Genomic DNA, 20,474 nt, shown 5'->3' on the forward strand with positions numbered 1-20,474 from the left:
GGGTTATTTTATTTGTGATTAATGAGGCATGACTTTTTTTTTTTTTTGACTAGAAAAAAAAGACAGCAAGACTAGAAAGAAAATGGGATTTAAAAATTAGTTGAATTAAGGAAAAAGATCTGTAAGTATTGGCCTACATAATATTTTCCATTATGTCTAACAATCCCTCATCCCCTGATGTCAAATACTATCTGTAGCAAACGCTCCCTCTTTCAAACAAATACCAGTGCTCTCCCTCCTCTGAACCTTCCTATCAGTTTGCACCCCCAGGACAGCAGTTTTGCTCCCAGCAGTCTATACATAGGTCCCCCCAGCTTCTGACTTTATCATCAAAACTCTTATCGTCTTCTCTCATTTAGAAATCTTATCATATAGTCTGTCTCCTGTAAGAGAATTTTAGAAGCTAATGAGTCACTTCCTAAAAAATAATTCTTTTTGCTTAACGTAACAAATTCAATACATGTAAAATGCGTATCAACCACAAGTTTGTAAAGCTGATTTCATTATCCAATCTATGAAAAAAATATCTATTTTCAGGAATTAAGCATTATTTTCAAGAGTTTAAATGAACCAATTAAGACTGCAAATGATAGAAAATACCCCAAAAAGCTACCTTAGAAAATATGCACTTTTCGGAAATTCCTTTCCCCTTAGGTGGCAGAATAAAGTGGCACCAGTAACAGAAATAGAGAATCACACACTACCTTTTCTCTTAAGAGAGACCAAAGCATCAGAGGAATAAACTTAATCACCATCCCTTTCTCAACCCCAATAAATGCAAAACCACATTCTTTACAAATGTCTTGCCATTCATGATATGAAAATGATAAGAAGAGAAGATTAACTGGGGTACCTCTGGGTGGCAAATCCATATCCCCTGATGTCAGTCCTATCAAGTTAGGCCTCTGTGCGTGCACTCTGTGTCTATACATAGGTCTGGAAGTGTTTGTTATGCTGGGGGCTTCAGGATTGTAGCCGTCTGTGTCATATGTATCTGGTAATACAAAAACTGTAATTAAAAAACAATTATAAAACGCCACTTGGTAATATTTTTACATTGATAATAAAAAAAAAGTACATTACACAACATATTCTAATATACAGCTAACATGCTGTATGCATTAAAAAGAAAATTTAGTTTTATAAAAATGAAAATGTTATTAAACCAAATATAACTTAGTTTTTAAAACAAATCATAAATGAGGACTTGCATTTAACATCCATTCGCTAATCTACATCTTATTCTATAGGATTTTAGTGAGAAAAATAAACCTAATAGAGCTAGTCAGTCTCTAGACGTTTTTATATTCCTACCTAAAACTCTGCTCTAAAACTTCATTACATTATGAATACAAAGAGGGGCAAAACTGCACCTGCAGTAAAAAGAGAGGGTGGAGCAGGAGGAGGCTGGTGATGGATGCCAGTCGTTACTACGGTAGGAACAGAACTGGTTGCAGAGTTTGGGGGAGCATCCATGCCAGATGGCTGCAAAGGAGGAAGTGGAGGTGGTGGTCCTGTCAAAACCAAAGAATAAGAAATATCATCTGAAAGCAAACAAATAAAATAAGTTACTATATATCCAAACATGATATTCTCATTTATCAGCACAATTATAATATCTACAAACTCCCAAGTTCTTACAACTGTATTAGTTTTCTAAGGTAAGATATCCTGTTAATGTATACCAAAAACAGGTTTGTCTTATAAGCTATAAAGGACTACTGGCAGCTGGGATTTATCAGGGACGTGCATTAAGTCAGGGCCACTCCAAACCACAGTAAACCATAGGTCTGGCAAAGCCTGCGAAGTCAAGAGTATATTCTAAGTAAGAGTACCTTGCTCTTAGTTTTTAGCAGGCAACTATAGGATTACTTTAGATATTTTTAACAAAAGCAAGCATCAAACCATTAACTTTGTAAAGACTATGAAGAGACAGATATTAGGCACCAGCAAGCAAATGTAGTTACTTACCTGTGACAGGTGGAAGGCTGGGTGGTAATGGGCCTGGTGGTGGCACTGGGGGTCTCAGATTCACAGGTGGGGGTGTAAGAATTGGTGGAGGTGGGGGAAGTCCAGGAGGAGGCGGTCCTTCAACAACTGGAGGCTGTGCTGGGAAAGGCAGCATGCCAGGAAGATTCACATCTTCTACAACTACGGGGTCACTTCCGTGGTCAAAAGGGCACATGTCTCCTCTCATACAGAAACCTTTTTCTGTAAGGAAGAATAATTAAAAATATGGTTAAGTGCTGGATATATAAATTTTCTATAAGTTATCAAAGGCAAGACTTTTAAAAATAAAAAAATTTTAACATTGGGCCAGTTTAACTATGTGAGAGCTAATTTCCAGTAATATAATTTTGAAGTAGATAATATAGCTAACACACACATTAAAAAATACATCACCAAATTAAAATAAGTCTACTTAGCTAGCAAGACATAATATATAACTTTTATAACATAATATACATATTATAGTATATATACTTTTTGTCACTAGAAATACTTCATTTATATCTCACCAAAGACTTTAAGACTATTGCAACTACAGCCTTAATACAAATTATAAAACTTTTACAGTAAAACTTTAAGAGTCTTCATTAATAAAATTCTTATACAGGTGAGTCACATGTCTAGGTTCTGCTTACATGCCAAAAACTATTTACTTCTAAAGAAGTAAGTTTTGTCAAGAATGTTTCAGTAGCAGATTCTCAAATAACTCAGTAAATATTTTTGTTTGGTAAACTTCAAAAATCTATTAAGATTTATGTGTAAATAAGCAATATCTTTAAATTGGTATACAACAGTCAGTGGTGACTAATGAAGGTTTAAATAATATGAGGAATTCAAGAAGTGCTAAGACTAATTTACCACCATTTCCAATACATTAATTATCTTTGAGTAACTATAAAATCTAGACTCATGGAATGCGGTCAACTGGAAATACTGACTCAGTACGTCATGAAACATTAGAAAGACTTACCATCATAGTCTCTACACCGTTTCTTTGGCATGGGTGGTCTTACATATGAGTTATGGTCCACTTGGTCTTCATGAAATTCAGACCAACTTTCGGTAGTGTTATTACCATGATGAGTAGGAGCAATTACTGTAATAGTGCTGCTCAAAGTAGGTACAGGGTAGTGACCAGATGATATATTGGGTACCGAAGAGACTGGAGTATAATTGTTTTCTAGTGGATCTGTTCTATCCAGGTCGTATTTAGGTTTTACTAGATCCCTTTCTGCAACAAAATATAAATGACTTATAAAATTATACTCTATTAAAAAGAAGTCCCAGATCTACAAAACAGTGGTAATTTTGCTGAACAGAAAAAAAATGTTCATATTTTACACAGTCCTCCTTTTCTTTTGAAAACTACTAAATGAATATACAATGTTCCAAGATCAGCGGTTTCTTTTCAATATGACCTATACTATAAAATTACATATGTTGCTACACTTAATGAACATTTTTTCTGTTTACAGAAAAGAGATTTTCTTCACTACAATCTTAGTATGCGTAACTTCAGCCCACAAAACATAAACTAAAATATGGTTATTTTCTCTGTGATGAACATTTGTCATCTACCTAAAGTTCCTAGCATGCCTTTTTAATAAATACCATGCATTATTAATAATATTAATGGTGAAAGCTATTTATTGAAGATAGAAATGGATGAGCAAAGAGGAAGGAAAAAAAGTTCATATTAAACATGAACAAAAACATTAGCTAGGCTGTCTATGGTCCCAAGGAAAGAGAAAAGGATTAAGGAGACTAGTTACATAAAGCGCTATGTGGAAAGGCCTAGTACACCTAGATCACAGAGGAGGAAAACACTAAGAAAAAAGTAACAGCGAAGTATAAAGCTTATACGCAGACTTGGTATAATAGAAATAAAAACTGTTTCCCAATAACTAAAGGTGACTGTACAATATAGGCTGAAAGAGTAGCAAAAAATCTAAGCTTGAGTAAAGGTGTTTTATTTGAAGGTGTTTTAGTTGTTTTTATCTCCTTTGGTTTCTTCCTTTCAATAACACACACTGGAAGAAAAATTATACATGTTGGAAATGACATGCTCTTGCAAATACACACAGCTGAAATGAGAAATTTAATTGTTTTCTTAATTTTAAGGTATAAACTGAATACATTTATACAATTTAATGAATTTTATCTATGTATACACATGTGAAACCAAACACCGTAACCAAAATAATACACACACTAATACATAATCATCACCCCCCAAAAGTACCCTTTGCTCCTTAGTAAGTCATCTGTCCTTTACTCCATGCCAGGTGACCACGGATTTGTTTCCTATCACCATAGATTAATTTGCATTTTCTAAAATTTTATATATATATTCTTTCTCATCTAGCTTCTTTCACTCAGCAGTATTATTTTGAGATCCATCCTTGTGTCACACACATTATCCAAAGTTCTGTTCTTTTCATCCACTGTACGGATGCATCAGTTTATCCATTCACATGACATCTGAGTTGTTTCTAGTGTTTGGCTACTGCAAACAAACGTACCATGATCACTCATGTACAGTCTCTGTAGAAATACACTTCTGTTTCTCTTAAATACTCAGGTGTTAGGACAGCTGGGTCATTCAGTATGTATAGATTTAATTTTTAAGATACTATGAAAGTATGTTCCAAAGAGTTCAGTTTATCTCCATCGTTACTAATACTAGATAGAGTCAGCCTTTTCACTTTCAGTCATTCTGAAAGGCATGCAGTGGTGATTCACTGTGGTTAAAATGTGCATGAAATAAAAATTTTAGAAGAAATTTTTAAAAAAGCATTCACTTGGACCACAAAATACATCAAAATGGAAAAAATGAAGACAACACTAACAAAAATTAAAACTCAAATACAGTTTTTTCACAACAGAAGAATGCTAATCAGAACATACATATATATGAATTATTTACCCCGGCTTCGTGTTCTGCTTCTGCTTCTAGTCCTACTTCTATCCCTATCCCTGTCACGAAGTCTCTCTTTACTCCAACTTCGACTCCGACTCCTGCTGTAACTGCGACTTCGGCCTCGTCTTCTATTGTACCGATCTCTGTATGAATCTCTTCGAGGAGGGTTTCGATCATAATCTCTTTTGCGAGAACGATCATCTTTTTTCCTCTCATCACGACTTCTAAAGAAATAAATGATCACTTTTAGGAAAATAATTTTTAAGTGGATACAGGAAAAGAATCATTAAATGCAAAAGTATTATTTAATTCTTATAATGTTATGATTCTTTAACCCACCGCAAATATAGGAAACTCAAACTGAAAAAACTGAACATGATCTGCTCAAGAACTCTAAAACACTTTAAAGGAAAAAAACCCTCCCAAATAACTCAGTCCTTTGTCTTATACACAAAGACATTTTTACATTTAGCATCTGTACATCATGTCGTATAGAACATACGATCTTGTACATATAACTCATACTTACAGGCATGTATCACATATAATTGGCCTCTAAATGCTTTTGAAGCCTTAGTGGGGAAAAATAATTTATTCACACTAAAGGGAAAAATTCATGCAAAAAACATTCTCACACTAAGATTTCACTGGAATTTGAAGATGGAAATAAAAACAATAGCAATAATTAATGCATGCCAAGCACTTTTTTAAACATCACTTCCAGAACCTACAAATCTGACACAAATACTCTTGGTAAGAAAGGACTGAGTTGCACTGTCCTAGACCAATAGAAGAGTACACACTACTTGCCCCTAAACAAAAGATAATCAGTCTAAGCATTCATATAAAAGATATCCAATGTCTGAACAGTGAACATGGTTCAATAAATCGATCACCTATTTTCTCTGTATCGGGAACTTGACTGGGGAGGACTATGATTTAGCCTTCTGGAAAACTTCTTCTCTCGCTCTTCCTCCTTTGTGATCTGATATACAAAGAAAAATTTGCTAAGTTTAGCAAGTTATTCCTTGCCATATTACTATTTCAGTGACTTAACTGATATTAAACCAGAAAAGTGTTTTCTTCTAAAAGCATTAAAAATATACATTTCGAGTACAATCATTTCATTTAACAATAGAAAAAAGGCTTGTTGAAAGTTAAAGTAAATTCAAACAAGACTCAAAAATGTTTATCTTAGATAGTAACAGCTGTGAAAAAACATTTAGACAAGTGTTCTCATTTTAACATTATTAGTCTAAAGCCACTTTTATTCCTTCTTTCAAAATTCCAACATACATTCATGTTTTGGTTTCATGAATTTGGTCTGGCACCAAACACATTAATATAGGAGAATGCATTAGAACTAACCAAGTCAAAGGGCAGCTAGGTGGCTCATTTGGTTAAGCGTCCGACTTCTGCTCAGACCATGATCTCACAGTTCCTGAGTTTGAACCCCGCATTGGGCTCTGTGCTGACAGCTCAGAGCCTGGAGCCTACTTCGGATTCCGTGTCTCCTTATCTCTTTCTGTCCCTCCCCCCACTTGTGTGTGCGTGTACGCGCTCTCTCTCTCTCAAAAGTAAATAAACATTTAAAACAATTAAAAAAATTTTTTTTCAAAAATAAACAAAAAACTAACCAAGTCAGAAATAGAGACATATGAAAAACCAATAAACAAGGTGAAACAGTTCTTCAAGTTTCTCACAGCAATACAGCAACTATATATTCCTCCTTTCTACAAAGGGCCTCCATTCATATTACATTATTAATAGAAAGCACCCCTGGAAAATATTCCCTTTACCAATGCTACTTTTCTGAGGCCAGAATTTTCCATGCTGTACTGTCTAGAACACAGGTTACATAGGACATTAACAGGTGTTACCAGGAAAAACAGGATTTAGAGGATAAACAAATAGAGGAAATATTGAACATGTGGCTTCTGTAAATATGACAGGGCTCAAGGTTTTCCATTTTTAACAAGAAGTCTAAGATATTCTGATGCAGGCAGTCTACAGGATAATATAACTGTGTCCATTTATGCCAGTTTTTCCGATATCCCTCTGGGAGGAGCCTCTCACTGTCAAAAGTGTTCTATGTTGGATGAAAAATGGAAATCCTATCACTAGGCCAAACTTCGAGAAACACTGCTTAAAAGCCTTTTTTAATGCAAGTCCATAGTGTAAGATACTATGCATAAGAGAGTTAAAAGTAAACCTGAGACTGTTAGCCTCAGAAAGGCCTGCTTCTTGTAAGATAAGCTCTTGGCTTGCATCTGTGAACTTTGATTTCTGAAGGGTTCCCATCATTCCCTGACAATAATAGCTCACTATATGCCTGAATTGTTTGTGTAAACAATATGGTTTTAGGCTGAACACATGCTCTCCTCTGGGAGTTTGAAATGTTGGTACATATTAGGCCGAAGGTTCATGTGTGACCAGCCCTAAATTGAAACCCTGGACACTGAGTCGCTAAGAGCTTCCCTGGTTCACATGTGTTGAACTACTTGTTAAGATCTTCTGTGATTCCACTGGGAGAAGCCTATGGAAGCTTGTGCCTATTTTCCCCCAGACTTTGCAACACCCACTTTTTCCTTTTCCCTATGCTGATTCTGCTGTAAGAAATCACAGCCGTGAGTATGACAACAGGCTAAATCCTATGACTGCTCCAAGGGATGTTCTTGAGAAATCTCGATACAAATACAAAAAGTAAAATTCAGTTTAATTATTCCATGTATGTTAAAAAAATTTTTTTTAATGTTTATTTTTGAGAGAGAGAGAGACAGACAGACAGACAGACAGACCATGAGTGGGGGGAGGAGCAGAGAGAGAGAGACAGGGAGACAAAGAATCTAAAGTTGGCTCCAGGCTCTGAGCAGTCAGCACAGAACCCGATGAAAGGTTCAAACTTGTTCATGAACCATAAGGTCATGACCTGAGTCGAAGTCGGACATTTAACCAACTAAGCCACCCAGGCACCCCTAATTCCTTATATGCTTTTAAAGAACATCCAAGGTTTAACACAAATCCTTACCTCTTCTTTTTTTATATCTTTTTCTTGGTGCTGAAAAAATTCTACCTTTAAGCTTCCTGATGATGGCTGCTCTGGAGGAGGTAGATAACTCTTTGTATTCACAGCATCAAAAAGTTTTTCCACAAATATCTGTGTCTCTACAAATAAACCCAAAAAAAACCACAGATTAAAGAGATTTGCTAAGACATCAATTCTTCCCCTCTACACATCAGAGTTCAATATGATGAAATATACACTGACTTTTATAAATCTAGAACACTATAACACCAAGAGCTTTCCAACCAGTGTGCCATGGCACAAATCCTATGGTAATACTAATCCATTCAATTTCAGGGTAGAGGGACTAGGATGGCCAGAGCTTCTAGGCCAGTTGCTTCCAGCCATGACTTGTCTCCATGTACCCCGTGCCCTGTGTGCCAAACATAAATATCATCATTATCTAGATGGTGGCAACATGAAAAAAGTTAGAAGCACTATCTAGACAACATTCAAAGCAGTTTCTTAAGCAGTACTATTTTTAAATAAACAAGCATTCAATCATTTAATCTTTTAAGGAAAAGTATCAGCATGCTTTAAAAAAGAGAATAAAGATGTTAAGGGAAAAAAAGCTTCCATATATGGCTAACATCAGTAATAATACTGTTTATGACAATTAGAGCCTATTCTCTGAGTTTCTTTCATATTGTGGAAAATCTTCCTTTAAATGATTTATTGAAATAAACTAGTATTTTTAAACCAAAGATTTTTTTTACCTTTTTGAAGAAATACATCCAGTTGATCAATACATAATGCCTTTAACTCTTTTTCACTTTTATCTTTCTTTACCAAAGCGAGAACATATTTTGCTAGGGCTGATGGATCTGCATCACAGCTGAAGAAAAAAACAATGTTGAAGGAAATTTAGCCATAAGCAATTAATTACACATTCTAAAAACTCCAGTTATAAAACTGACTCAGTCAGTATGGTAGTTAAGTGAGTTAATATATGTAAAAAGCACCTAGCCCATAAAGCAATGAAGAAATCGAAGTTCTCTCTTATAGGAATGTATTTTACATGATATATGCGGCCATTACTCAGTATCCTTCCACATATATACTAACATATGTATTAAAAACTCAGCAGGCTTTACTATTATTTAAAAGAGAAGTTTTAACAAAGTAAAAACAGTATCAAAACATCAAAAACGTAGTATTAGTGTGGCACCAATAAAAATCCAAAAAGGCTTCCCCTCCATCCCAATAACTAAATTAGCTAAGAAAATCCAGACAGAGAGGGCACTAAAATAAAACCTGAAAACCCACTGCATAGTACATTAACAACAGAAACTTTAGCTTTTATAAAGGGCATTAAAGTATCCGGAAAAAAATAAGACAGTTACTTTAGAACTCTGGAGTAATGAAGACTTTTTGAGTTATGGCAAGTTATCACAAGAGTAATTTGATTGTACAAAAAAAGGGCAAAACTTCAGAATGAAGAGTCAAAAGACAAAAAAAGCTCAAATGGTTTTTTGCAAAAGGTGAATTCTCCTAATATGCAGAGTTTCTATCAATTAGTAAGACCAAAACCATAAAAGAAAAAAGACAAAGAATACAAATAGATGCTGAACAGAAAAAGAAAAGTCAGTCTGAATATGAGTAAAAATACACCCTCATCCATAAGAGAAATTCAAACTTAAGCTATACTGAAATACTATTTTTTGGTTATAAAATTGGCAAAAATCTAAAAAATATGAAAATATATTCTGGAGATAAGACTATGAGCATACAAGCAGTTTTTCTCAAACACCGTGGCTGCTGTGAGGAAAGCAGCAGCCCCTAAGGTATGGCAGCTTACAATCACAAGTACAACGGACAGCAGTTCTACTTCTCTGAAGTTGCCTCGCAGACATACTTACATACTCAAAATGACACATGGACAAGTCATTCACTGTCACACTGATTGAAAATAAAACTGCAAATGTCCACTTACAGAGGACTGGAAAAAGCAATTATAGTATAGTAAATCTAGACAAGGAATGGGATACACCAAAAAAATGCAAAAAAGAATGAAGAAGTTTTCCTACTACAGAAATGTTCCCTATGAATTTGTTAAGTTTAAGAGGCAAGTTTAAAAAGGTAGAGAAAACCAGGTATGTTACCATTTGTGTGGGAAAAAGAGAAGAAATTATATATTTGGATTGGCTTATGTCTGAGTAACAAATATGTGAAAGTATAAACAAATAATTATGGTTATTGGTTGTTTTTTTCTTTTTCTTTTTTTTTTTTTTTTTTTTGAGTGGGGGGAGCAGGTAGCGGGGACAAGTGAAGGAGGAACAGAGTGAGGGGAGAAAGTTTTTGATGCCTGGGCCATGCCCACCCTAACAAAAAGTCAGATAACTCTTTTTCAACTAAGCTAAGATTGTTACCTATTTAATTAATGACCATTTTACAAGTCAGGGTGAATAACAATAAAATACTAGCAATAGCCAAGCATTAATATCTACTAATCTAGTTTGTGCTATGCACGGTACATACTGTATTTAGCTCTATTCTGTAACAGTTCTACAAAAGTATAGCGATAACCTATGTCACTGAATCAAAAAGTACATCTTAAAAAAAGACAGTGAACAGCTTTGGTTGTACAATAGAAACACCTATGGAAAAACCTGAATGCAAGTCAATCAACAGGCCTAATACAACCATCTATGTTTTGCTTCAATGTTTCATAAAGGCTGCACAGGTTAAGTCTAATACAGTGTCAGAATTGACAACTACTCTATTAAGAAAATAGTATATAGCATTTATCATATACTGTAAGACTTCCTAGTCTACATTGCTGTGATAATTAAGTATGTCTTCAAATTCTTCACTCTTCCCTTCAGAAGGTACAGCCTGATTCCCCACCCTTTGAGAGAGGGCTCAATTTAGGTACTTAACTAAACAGAACAGCAGAAGAATGCTCTCTTTCTGGATTCACTTCTAGAGAAATCAGCTGCCATGTTCCAAGGACACTCAAGTAGCCTTATGGAAAGCACCATGTGGCAATGAAATGAGAGCTCTGTTGGCTAGAGCTCTGGCCAACAGCCAGACGACTGAGTCTCTTGCCAATAACCACATGTGAGTGAGCTTGGAAGCCGATTCTACAGTCTCAGTAGAACCTTGAGAAGACTACAGAACTGATCGACAGCTTAACTGCAATCTCATGATTCCGAGGCAGAAATACTCAGCTAACCTGCTTCTAAATTCCTGACACAGGAATGATAAAGGTCATGAGGTGATAAATGTCTGCTGTGCTACTAAATTAAGTTTCAGGGTAATTTGTTAGTAATCATAAGTCAACTTTCCTCATAGGTCTATTTCCATTTATTTACAAAGACTTGAAATGGGCTATTACCTAAACAAGAATAAAAAAGAAATCTGTTCCAACGGTACATGAAAAAAATTTTTTAAGACTTTTCCTTTGAAATTTATTCCAATATACGTACTTAAACCCACACTTTAAAGAAAAGAGACAAAATGATTTATGGCAATTTTTTTCATGTTTTATCATAATGGGCATAGAAATATTTACATCTGTGATAAAAATAAGCATGAAGAAATGGGACAAATATAATCTCATGATGTACCTATAGCTTTACTTAGATCCAGCAATCTGGTAATACTGCATGAGAGACCCTGAAACAATACCTATTCATGTTAGGTAACCTGAATAAACACAGTCGACTAAACACTTACTTAACCAGACATCAAGCTAAACAAACTTCAATTTGTTGGAAATCACTGTGATACATAATACTATCACTGTGTTATACTGTTTTATTGCACTGCTGTTAATAAACCAATTCAGACTCTCTACACGGAGTCCAAATGATACAATTTTATTCAACACTGGTCTGACTGTTGTGGTGAATTTTCAACTTAGTAATGGCTTTTCTAATGACTTAACTGTGAGTTTATATTTCTCTTAACTAAACACCAAATCTATCTCATTGTTGCTACATTATTTTTCTAAACAGGACACTGTAAGTCAATTAAAATTTTACCAGCTAAAAATCTAGAAAAAAAAAAACCCTTGCGATTTCTGTAATATTATGGTTTACAGACTATAATTTCATAAAACAGCAGGACGGAATCATTTCTGAACAATGATTACTCAACATCTTCTACAGGAAGCAACTGAATCAAATCAAAAACCAATAAAAATAACAACCACCACAGCAAATTAACTACCATACACAAATATTCTAAATGCTTGAAATTGTCTGAAAGGGCAAATTACTTTTTAAAATCTGTTAGACTGTAAATTATATGGTAGAAGCAAGGTTTATAATTTCACATTTAACAGAAAAATGGGTAAATTTATAGTTGAGAGGCAATTTTTCTTAAATCTTATAAGATTTCATATTTATTTTTAAAAATAAAAAAGGTATGTACTTGAAAATTACAGCTCAGTAAAAAAATCTGAACTACGAAGTAATATGCCACAATGTCATAAATCAAGAAGAAAAGGCAAAATATGTGCTCTCTTTTCTATCTTAATTAAATGTGCCAATGCTACATTACGTGAACACCTTGCAATAACCTGCTATGCAAAATTAATGCAGTAAAAACGTTTAAATCACCTAACCAAAGAAAATCATATTAAAATAGTAAGAGGCTATTTAAAAAAGTCTCCATGGCAAGCAAGATTGTTCATGTGGTACTTTACTGCACCAGTTGCCACTGTTGATGAGAGATTTGTAGACTGAATGAATATATCTTGTCAGAGCTAGACTTTGCCCTATGCTATGTTACTAGCATTCTAGAAACAGTGAAAGAAAAGTGAGACTGAAATCTCCTTTCACACCAGAGACAGCGAAAGAAAGAACAGATTTTGAAAATAGTTTCAGTACAAAGAACACTTAGTGACCAACTTCATCCCTATCTTAGAAAACAGGCCAAATTCCCTGAATCTAAGTTCCATTAAGTACTTCTCAACCAAGCAAGTACATAATCTGCCAATAAAACATCAAATTAACCACAGAGTGCCCCAACTCCAATTACCCTTGTGCCTGTGTGTGTGTGTGTGTGTGTGTGTGTGTGTGTGTGTGTTGGGGATTGAAGAGGGCTGGGTGGGCAAAACACAAAGAAACCATAAACTACAAAATAAAGCAGGCATAAGACACGATTTGCCAACAGCACTTGTGAAAGATGGAGTGGAAGAGGAACAACTAGGTATTTTAGTTATTAAGTCATATGAGACAAAGTGTGAAGTGGTTGGGGAAAAACTTAAATCATAAAGATGCAATAAAATAAAAAACTAAGTACTAAAGAGGACAGCGCAGCTCTCCTATACAGTAAAGAGAGCCAAAGCTTTCATTTCTAGGTACCACCTTTTATAACTACATAAGCAAACTCAAACGGATTCCTGGGAAATGACCAGAATAGTAAATGAGTATCATTATCAGATAGCTTACTAGGGATTCTCAGCCTGGAAAATTGAAATGTCAGAGAAAACTTGGTGGGTTTTCAAATAATTGAAGGGCTATCACAAAAAAGATTACACTTATTCAATACATCCTCCATGGGATATAATTAGAACCAGTAAGTGGAAGCAACAGATTTTGGCTTAAAATAGAGATGAACTTTTTTTAATAACCAGAGGCCTCCCAAAGGCAGAATAAACTGCTTAGAAGAAAGGGAGTTTTCCATCATCAGAATGGTTTTGAGCATAAGCTGAACAGCCCCTGGCAGATAAGCACTGGAATGGATAGTAAATCGCTCACAAAACTGTAAGAGTTTAATCCCTTAGGTTTAATTTTGTTCATGCAGATATATGAAATATAAGATAATACAGTATTGTTTATAATTATGGACTTGTAAATATTAGTAATAAGAAAAATTAAGTTACCTGGCATTATAAATAAAATAGACACTATTACATGAGAATTTTACCAAAAACATACGAAAATCCAAAAATAAAACGTCTTACTCACATATGTAGCCTCTGGGCCTAATACAGCATCTAAGACAAAATATACTGAGACAGAGAAAGAAAATATATTCAAATCTATCTCACTAGATCAACCGCTCACTTTTCTCAGGGATCCTTTCTTTTTCATCTTCATAAAGTACTGAAAATAACATGATTTACTGATTATCTTCCAAATATCACATTCATCTTTTGAAAATATTTAAGCACGTACTACGTAAGGCGCTATTCTAGATCTTGAGGATACAACTTTGAAAAAACTTAAATTCCTGTTCTCACAGAATTTACATTAGGGGTATAGCGAGGAGACACAATACACACATAGATCTACACAACATACTGTCACGTAGACAAGTGCTCTGAGGAAAAATAATGTAAAGCGTGGGGATAAAACAGAGTAAAAGTAATGAAGCAAAGGAAGGAGGAAGAAACAGGAAAGAGGAGAGGAATGAATGAATACATATTAGATAAGATCATCAGGGAAGGACCCTGATGAAATAACATTAAACTGAATCTAAACAGGGATCAAAATGGAGTACAAACCAGCTTTGGGCTATCTGGAAAAAGGACAGCCTAGACCAAGGGAACTCAAGAGAAAAGGCCTGGAGTGGATGCTTATTTGACACTTGAGGCACAGAAGTCTAGTGGAATGGAGCAAAGACAGCATTCATGAATAGCTGGATTTCTAACCTCTCCTGTAAAGATTTAAAATTAACTGTTTCAGTGAGCTTTGACAAATTAAAAGTCCAAATCACTATGAAGTCATTCAAACCAAAAATTGTAAAGACATAAAAGTAAAATTTTAACAATCTTTGAATTTATGTTAAGGATAGAGTAATAATAGTGAAAAGCATTAGCACGGGTGACCATCTAAGGTCATTCTCTTCCAACAGTATCTGGGGAGGGAAGTACATACACTAAGTAAGTTGGAGAAGCCAAAGTAATGCAGAAAGTCAAATGCTAAAATAAAATCTCCCAGGGGCGCCTGAGTGGCTCAGTTAGTTGAGCATCCCAACTCTTGGTTTTGGCTCAGGTCATGATCTCATGGTTTGTAGGATGGAGCCCCATGTCAGGCTCTGTGCTGGGCATGGAGCCTGCTTGAGATTCTCTCTCTCCCTCTTTCTGCCCCTCTCCTGTGGGCACAGGCTCACTCTCTCTCAAAATAAACATTAAAAAAAGTAATAAAATACCCCAGAGGAAGAGACTTTTATTAAGTAATACTTTAAACAGCATGAATCAAATTGCCCCTAGTTACAATGATTGTAAATTAATCCTCCTAACACACTTTTCATATTAGTTTTTACCTTTTAATTTAGGAGTTTCAAAATAGTAATGGCACATTAAAATTAAAAAAGGTACCCTTCTAGTACATTTTTTCAAAAAGAAGTTTGTTTTGTTTTACTCAAGTTTCTCAAGCAAGGCTTTAGAAACTCAGTGGAAGATAAATGAAGGAACTGAACCCAAGCTTCCATTTTCGGTAATCTTGAGAAGGTGTAGCTGGAGGTGGCAGTGGAAATTAAAAATTAAATTTAAATATGTTAACTCAGTAACTTTAGAACACGGATATACACCCACATCTGTTCCCACCAAATTTTCACTTTATATTCAAGAAAAATATCTAATTTGCATCAAAGTCATAGTTCTATTATTCTATGCTTAGGATTATCATTTAGAAATCCAAATCCCATTGCAACAATTATAATGCATATATTGAAAAACTCAATTGCCATAGGTTATTATACAGCTTCATTCAATTCAAGTAAGGAGGCAAAAATAGATTATTTGTATGCAGTAATTAGCTACCGCAAAAACCTTCAGAGAAAAAAATCTTTAAAGAAAGGTTATTCTTTAGAATTATCACACCACTTCATTCTACAAGATAAAATATAAGCATATCTAAACATGATCGATCCATGAGCATCATACCAATCACTTATCACTGCAAACACTTACCACAATATATATAATTACAACACTGAAAACTGTTCAGTCAGTTCTTTCATTCCCTATATTACCCCCAAGAAATAGCAGCAATACCTTAACAATGGTAGTTTTCAAACATTTTGGTCTCAGGATTCCTTTACATGTTAAAAATTATAGAGAACTCCAAAGAGCTTTTATTTAAAAGGGGTACATCTATCTGGGACTGCTGGGTGGTTCAGCTGGTTGAGCGTCTAACTCTTGATTTTGGATCTTATGGTTTGTGGGTTCAAGCCACACAAGCCTGCTTGGGCTCTCTCTCCCTCTCTCTGCCCCTCCTTCCCTGCTCGTGTGTACATGCACTTCCTTTCTCTCTCAAAATAAATAAATAAACTTAAAAAATAAAAGGTTTACATCTATCAGTATTTACCAAATTAGAAATTAAAACTGAAAATAATTTAAATTATTTAGTATAAAATAACAAATCATAAAATAAGTATAACAATTATTTATATAAATATAAGTCAAAAAATAACAAATCTACAATTTAACATAAATAGCCCTTTGGGTGGGGTAATCAAAAGGAGGAATTTAATAAATGGGAAGTGTAAAGCTAAAGCTAACTTTAGGCACAGCTGGATCCAGGAGTTGAAATGATGTCACCAGGATCCTCTTTTCCATTCTGTTTTGCTCGGAATTCACTTCATTTTAAGGCAGGCCCTCTCCAGGTGGCAACAGAGATGACCCTGAGCAGTTCCAGGCTTATGCATTCTGATAGCTAGTGAATCCAGAGAAAGGCAGCTGCCCCTGGTCCTTGAAAATAACTAATCTTCTCTAGTTTGGGTCCTATCCCTACACAAGGCAGGGATGGGCAGAGTTCCATGACTAATAGCCTCCTCTGAAACTAAATACCCTGTTTTTTGGTTTTTTGGTATGAAAAGATAATTATATTTCCACAACAAAATAAAAATGTAGTGAGAGGACTGATGATGTTTCACAATTTTTGGAAACACCATTATGTATGGCTTAAAAGAAAACAGACCAATTCTAATATCTACTTTTATATTCAATCTGTTGGGATATGCTATTCTGGTTGAAATACATAAAGAAATCTGACCTCAAACAGATGAATAGTTGGAAAAGTGAGGACTTCACAGACCTTAGTCTCAGGAAAGCCCAGGAGTCCTCCCACCACACTTGAGAACCACTGTTTTAAAATTCATTTAGAGGGGCACGTGGGTGGCTCAGTCAGCTGAGCATCTGACTCTTGGTTTCAGCTCAGGTCATGGTCTCACAGTCTTGAGACTGGGACCACCTTGAGTAGGGCTCTGTGCTGGGCATGGAGCCTGCCTGGGATTCTCTCCTTCCCCCTTTCTCTCCTCCTCCCCCTGCTCACGCTATTGCGCATGCACTCTCTCCCTCTCTCTCAAAATAAATAAACTTTAAAATTCATTTAGAAAGTATCTGTTAAGTATCTAATTCAAAGACAAAGTCAGTCGTCAGCTTCTCAAAGATAAGACCCACTAACTCAGATTGTAAAACTGTATTGTTCATGGAACCATTACTCAGCCATCAAAAAGAATGAAATCTTACCATTTGCAACAATGTGGATGGAACTAGAGTGGATTATGCTACGCGAAATAGGCGAAAGACAAATATCACAGAATTTCACTCGTATGTGGAATTTAAGAAACAAAACAGATGAACATAGGTAAAGGGTAGCAAAAAGAAGTTAAAAACAGAGAGGGAGACAAACCATAAAAGACTCTTAAAATGCAGAGAACTGAGGGTTGCTGGTGGGGTACTGGGTGGGGGAATGGGCTAAACTGGCAATGGACATTATGGAGGGCACTTGTTGGGATGAGCACTAGGTATTATATATAAACACATGTAAGCGATGAATCCACTAAATTCTATTCCTGCAATCATTATTACACTATATGTTAACTAACTTGGATTTAAAAAAAGAAAAAAGAAAAAAGAAACAAACCTCTATATTGTTCAGTGCAAAGAGCAATAAATAACCCAAATGGCAAACTGAGCACAGACACGTGTGGTTATAGCATGTTGTCACAGAACTCTTTCTTAAAAGAAAAGTGGGGACTGGAGGTGAGGTGCTGATATGGCAGCCCACAATAAAACCCCACATTTCAGTACATGTTTTACATTCCAATTCATGGAAAAGTTGAGTTTTCTGGGAAAGGACTCTGGCCTCCAAAGGCATCCCCTTCAGTTACTCATTCACATTCTACCTACTTATAAACCAAATCTGAGGTACTTCATTCCTTCAGTTACTAAGGAAGGAAGAAGCTAGGAAGTGTTTTCTCTCATGACCAAGAAGCAGCAGAATTATCCAATAGAAATAGCAGTCATAGAATCCCCCTTTCTGAACACTCATGAGCAAATTTTAACACCTTGGGAGAGATAAATAATAACGAAATTCAACCAAGTAGAAACATTTTATAAATTGCCAGACCTTAAGATCTACACATATTTCTATCACTATTAAATTGTTACTCTTGGTATGCTTGTCTGTTTCCCCTACAGAAATTCTAGGTAACTATGTCTACCTTTACCCCAGACCCGACCACAATGTGTTGAGAAATATCTACTGATTATCACATTATGTAAGCGTATACTAAATCGAGAGCATTATCAACAAAAACTCACAAAAAACAACTCTCAGTTTAGGTCGAGACCAATTATGACACATATAAAGGTGTACTAACAAGTTTAAAGATCTGTCACAGATACAAAAAAAAGTCAATAAAACATCTCCTAGCACACTGACGAGTCCTTCCTCATTGCCTTTTCCTCCTATACCCTCACCGCTGATATGGTCTTCATATACATTTAGTACAGACTCTCCCAAGAATATCACCATCTCTCTTTGTACCTCCTGCCAAAGTCCAAGTTCAGGCATTCACAACTCACTCTTAAAGCTACAAGAAAAAAACTGCTAACTAATATTATGTCTCCAAAACGCTACAATCTAATCAAATCTCTACACACCACAGTATCATTCTTTAAAAAAAAGATCTAATTAAGTTACTCCCCAGCTTGATCTTCCCCAGTATTCCATAACCTAGTCCCCCAAATGTCCAAACATTTCAGCATGGCAATAAAACCTATTCTTTACTCTGAAACCAACAAACGCTAGCTAGATTCAAAAGACTCTTCCTAACCAAAATGAATAGTTATAATTCCTCGCAGAATGGTTTTTCCAATTTTGGCTATTTAATGTAACCAGAAGATCAAAACTTTAACACAATCCAATTTGAGAAGGTGCATGAAAAACTTCATAGACTGGTCACTGAAAGTTTATGAACAGTTTTCAAAATGGGATCTGTGTCTTGCACTGTCTCCTATTATAAACAATTAAACTTTATGAAAAGTAAAATAAGGGGGTGCCTGGGTGGCTCAGTCAGTTGAGCTTCCGACTTTGGCTCAGGTCATGATCTCACGGTCCGTGAGTCCAAGCCCTGCGTCTGGCTCTGTGCTGACAGCTTGGAGCCTGGAGCCTGCTTCGGATTCTGTGTCTCCCTCTCTCTGACCCTCCCCCATTCATGCTCTGTCTCTGTCTCAAAAATAAATAAACATTAAAAAAAAAAGAAAAAGTAAAATAAGAAACGGAGATATCATGGGGCACCTGGGTGGCTCAGTCGGTTAAACGTCCGACTTCAGCTCAGGTCATGATCTCACAGTCCATGAGTTCGATCCCCGCGTCAGGCTCTGTACTGACAGCTCAGAGCCTGGAGCCTGCTTCAGATTCTGTGTCTCCCTCTCTCTCTGCCCCTCCCCTGCTCATGCTCTGTCTCTCTCTGTCTCAAAAATAAATACAAACGTTAAAAAAAATTTTTTTTAAAGAATTGGAGATATCATTTAAAAAACAGTACAAACATATAACACATTGACAATTTCTTATAAAATGCCCCAAAGAAGTCCTAAATTACGTATCTTAAAGTACTTACTACATTTTAAACTGTATTACAATCATCAGCTTCACAGTAGCCTGAGTCATTCCCTTTTTCTCTCCTCTTTGCTTTACAACTAATTGGACATCCATAACCAAACGAGAAAAAAAAGTACCTCCACACAGGATACCAGGACACCTGAGAGATCTATCCATCTGTGCACCTTAAAGTGACTGGACTGAACCAGAGAGGCTGCAAGAAGAGCAAAGAAGGTGGTGGCTGGTCCAGCAGCAAGCCAGCAAGCCTTTCTGGCACAGGAGGTGGAAGGTAAAGGCGGGAGACTAGGAGTCTGTCTACCTGACCATGCATGCAGTAGTGGCAAAACCCAGCTGCTCTCTCTGAAGAGAGACCACAGTGCCTGCGAACAGCAGAAGGAAAGGGAAGTAGGCAAAGGAAAGTGTCTCCTGCTATCTGCCAGGGGGAGGAGGGGGAAAGGGGGAGTAAGAGAATAACTCATGGACCTCTGGTACCCACCCCACCTTGAAGATTCCCCAGCAGGCCCCTGGCATACCCAAAGCCCCAAGTGCTAAATATACACCTCTCCTCAAGCTCTGCAGCCACCTTTGCTCCTTTTTCTTTTTCCTTTTAATGCATCTGCTTACAACCTTAATATGAGTTAGTTCTGGTAAGAGAAACCAAAGACTTGTGCTATAGTGCCACCTTCTGGAAAAC

The 20,474-nt window shown here is 35.9% G+C and overlaps 1 protein-coding gene across 16 annotated transcripts in view; it reads right to left on the minus strand.

The window, feature by feature from the left end:
• RBM26 (RNA binding motif protein 26) overlaps positions 1 to 20,474 on the minus strand; it is an 83,122-nt gene that overhangs the window by 44,164 nt on the left and 18,484 nt on the right. For 7 of the 16 annotated variants that reach the window (XM_042928660.1, XM_042928649.1, XM_042928595.1 and 4 more), the window contains exons 2-9: positions 8,711 to 8,829; positions 7,959 to 8,095; positions 5,827 to 5,915; positions 4,937 to 5,154; positions 2,981 to 3,241; positions 1,972 to 2,211; positions 1,374 to 1,544; positions 854 to 1,009 (exon numbers count right to left, since the gene is read on the minus strand). In XM_042928660.1, coding sequence (XP_042784594.1) covers positions 854 to 1,009; positions 1,374 to 1,544; positions 1,972 to 2,211; positions 2,981 to 3,241; positions 4,937 to 5,154; positions 5,827 to 5,915; positions 7,959 to 8,095; positions 8,711 to 8,829 — 1,391 coding nt within the window. The remainder of the gene's footprint in view (positions 1 to 853; positions 1,010 to 1,373; positions 1,545 to 1,971; positions 2,212 to 2,980; positions 3,242 to 4,936; positions 5,155 to 5,826; positions 5,916 to 7,958; positions 8,096 to 8,710; positions 8,830 to 20,474) is intronic. The other 9 variants (XM_042928705.1, XM_042928696.1, XM_042928638.1 and 6 more) reach the window with 3 other exon arrangements.

Source organism: Panthera leo, chromosome A1 (assembly GCF_018350215.1).
Source record: "Panthera leo isolate Ple1 chromosome A1, P.leo_Ple1_pat1.1, whole genome shotgun sequence".
In the NCBI taxonomy this organism is placed as follows: Eukaryota; Metazoa; Chordata; class Mammalia; order Carnivora; family Felidae; genus Panthera; species Panthera leo.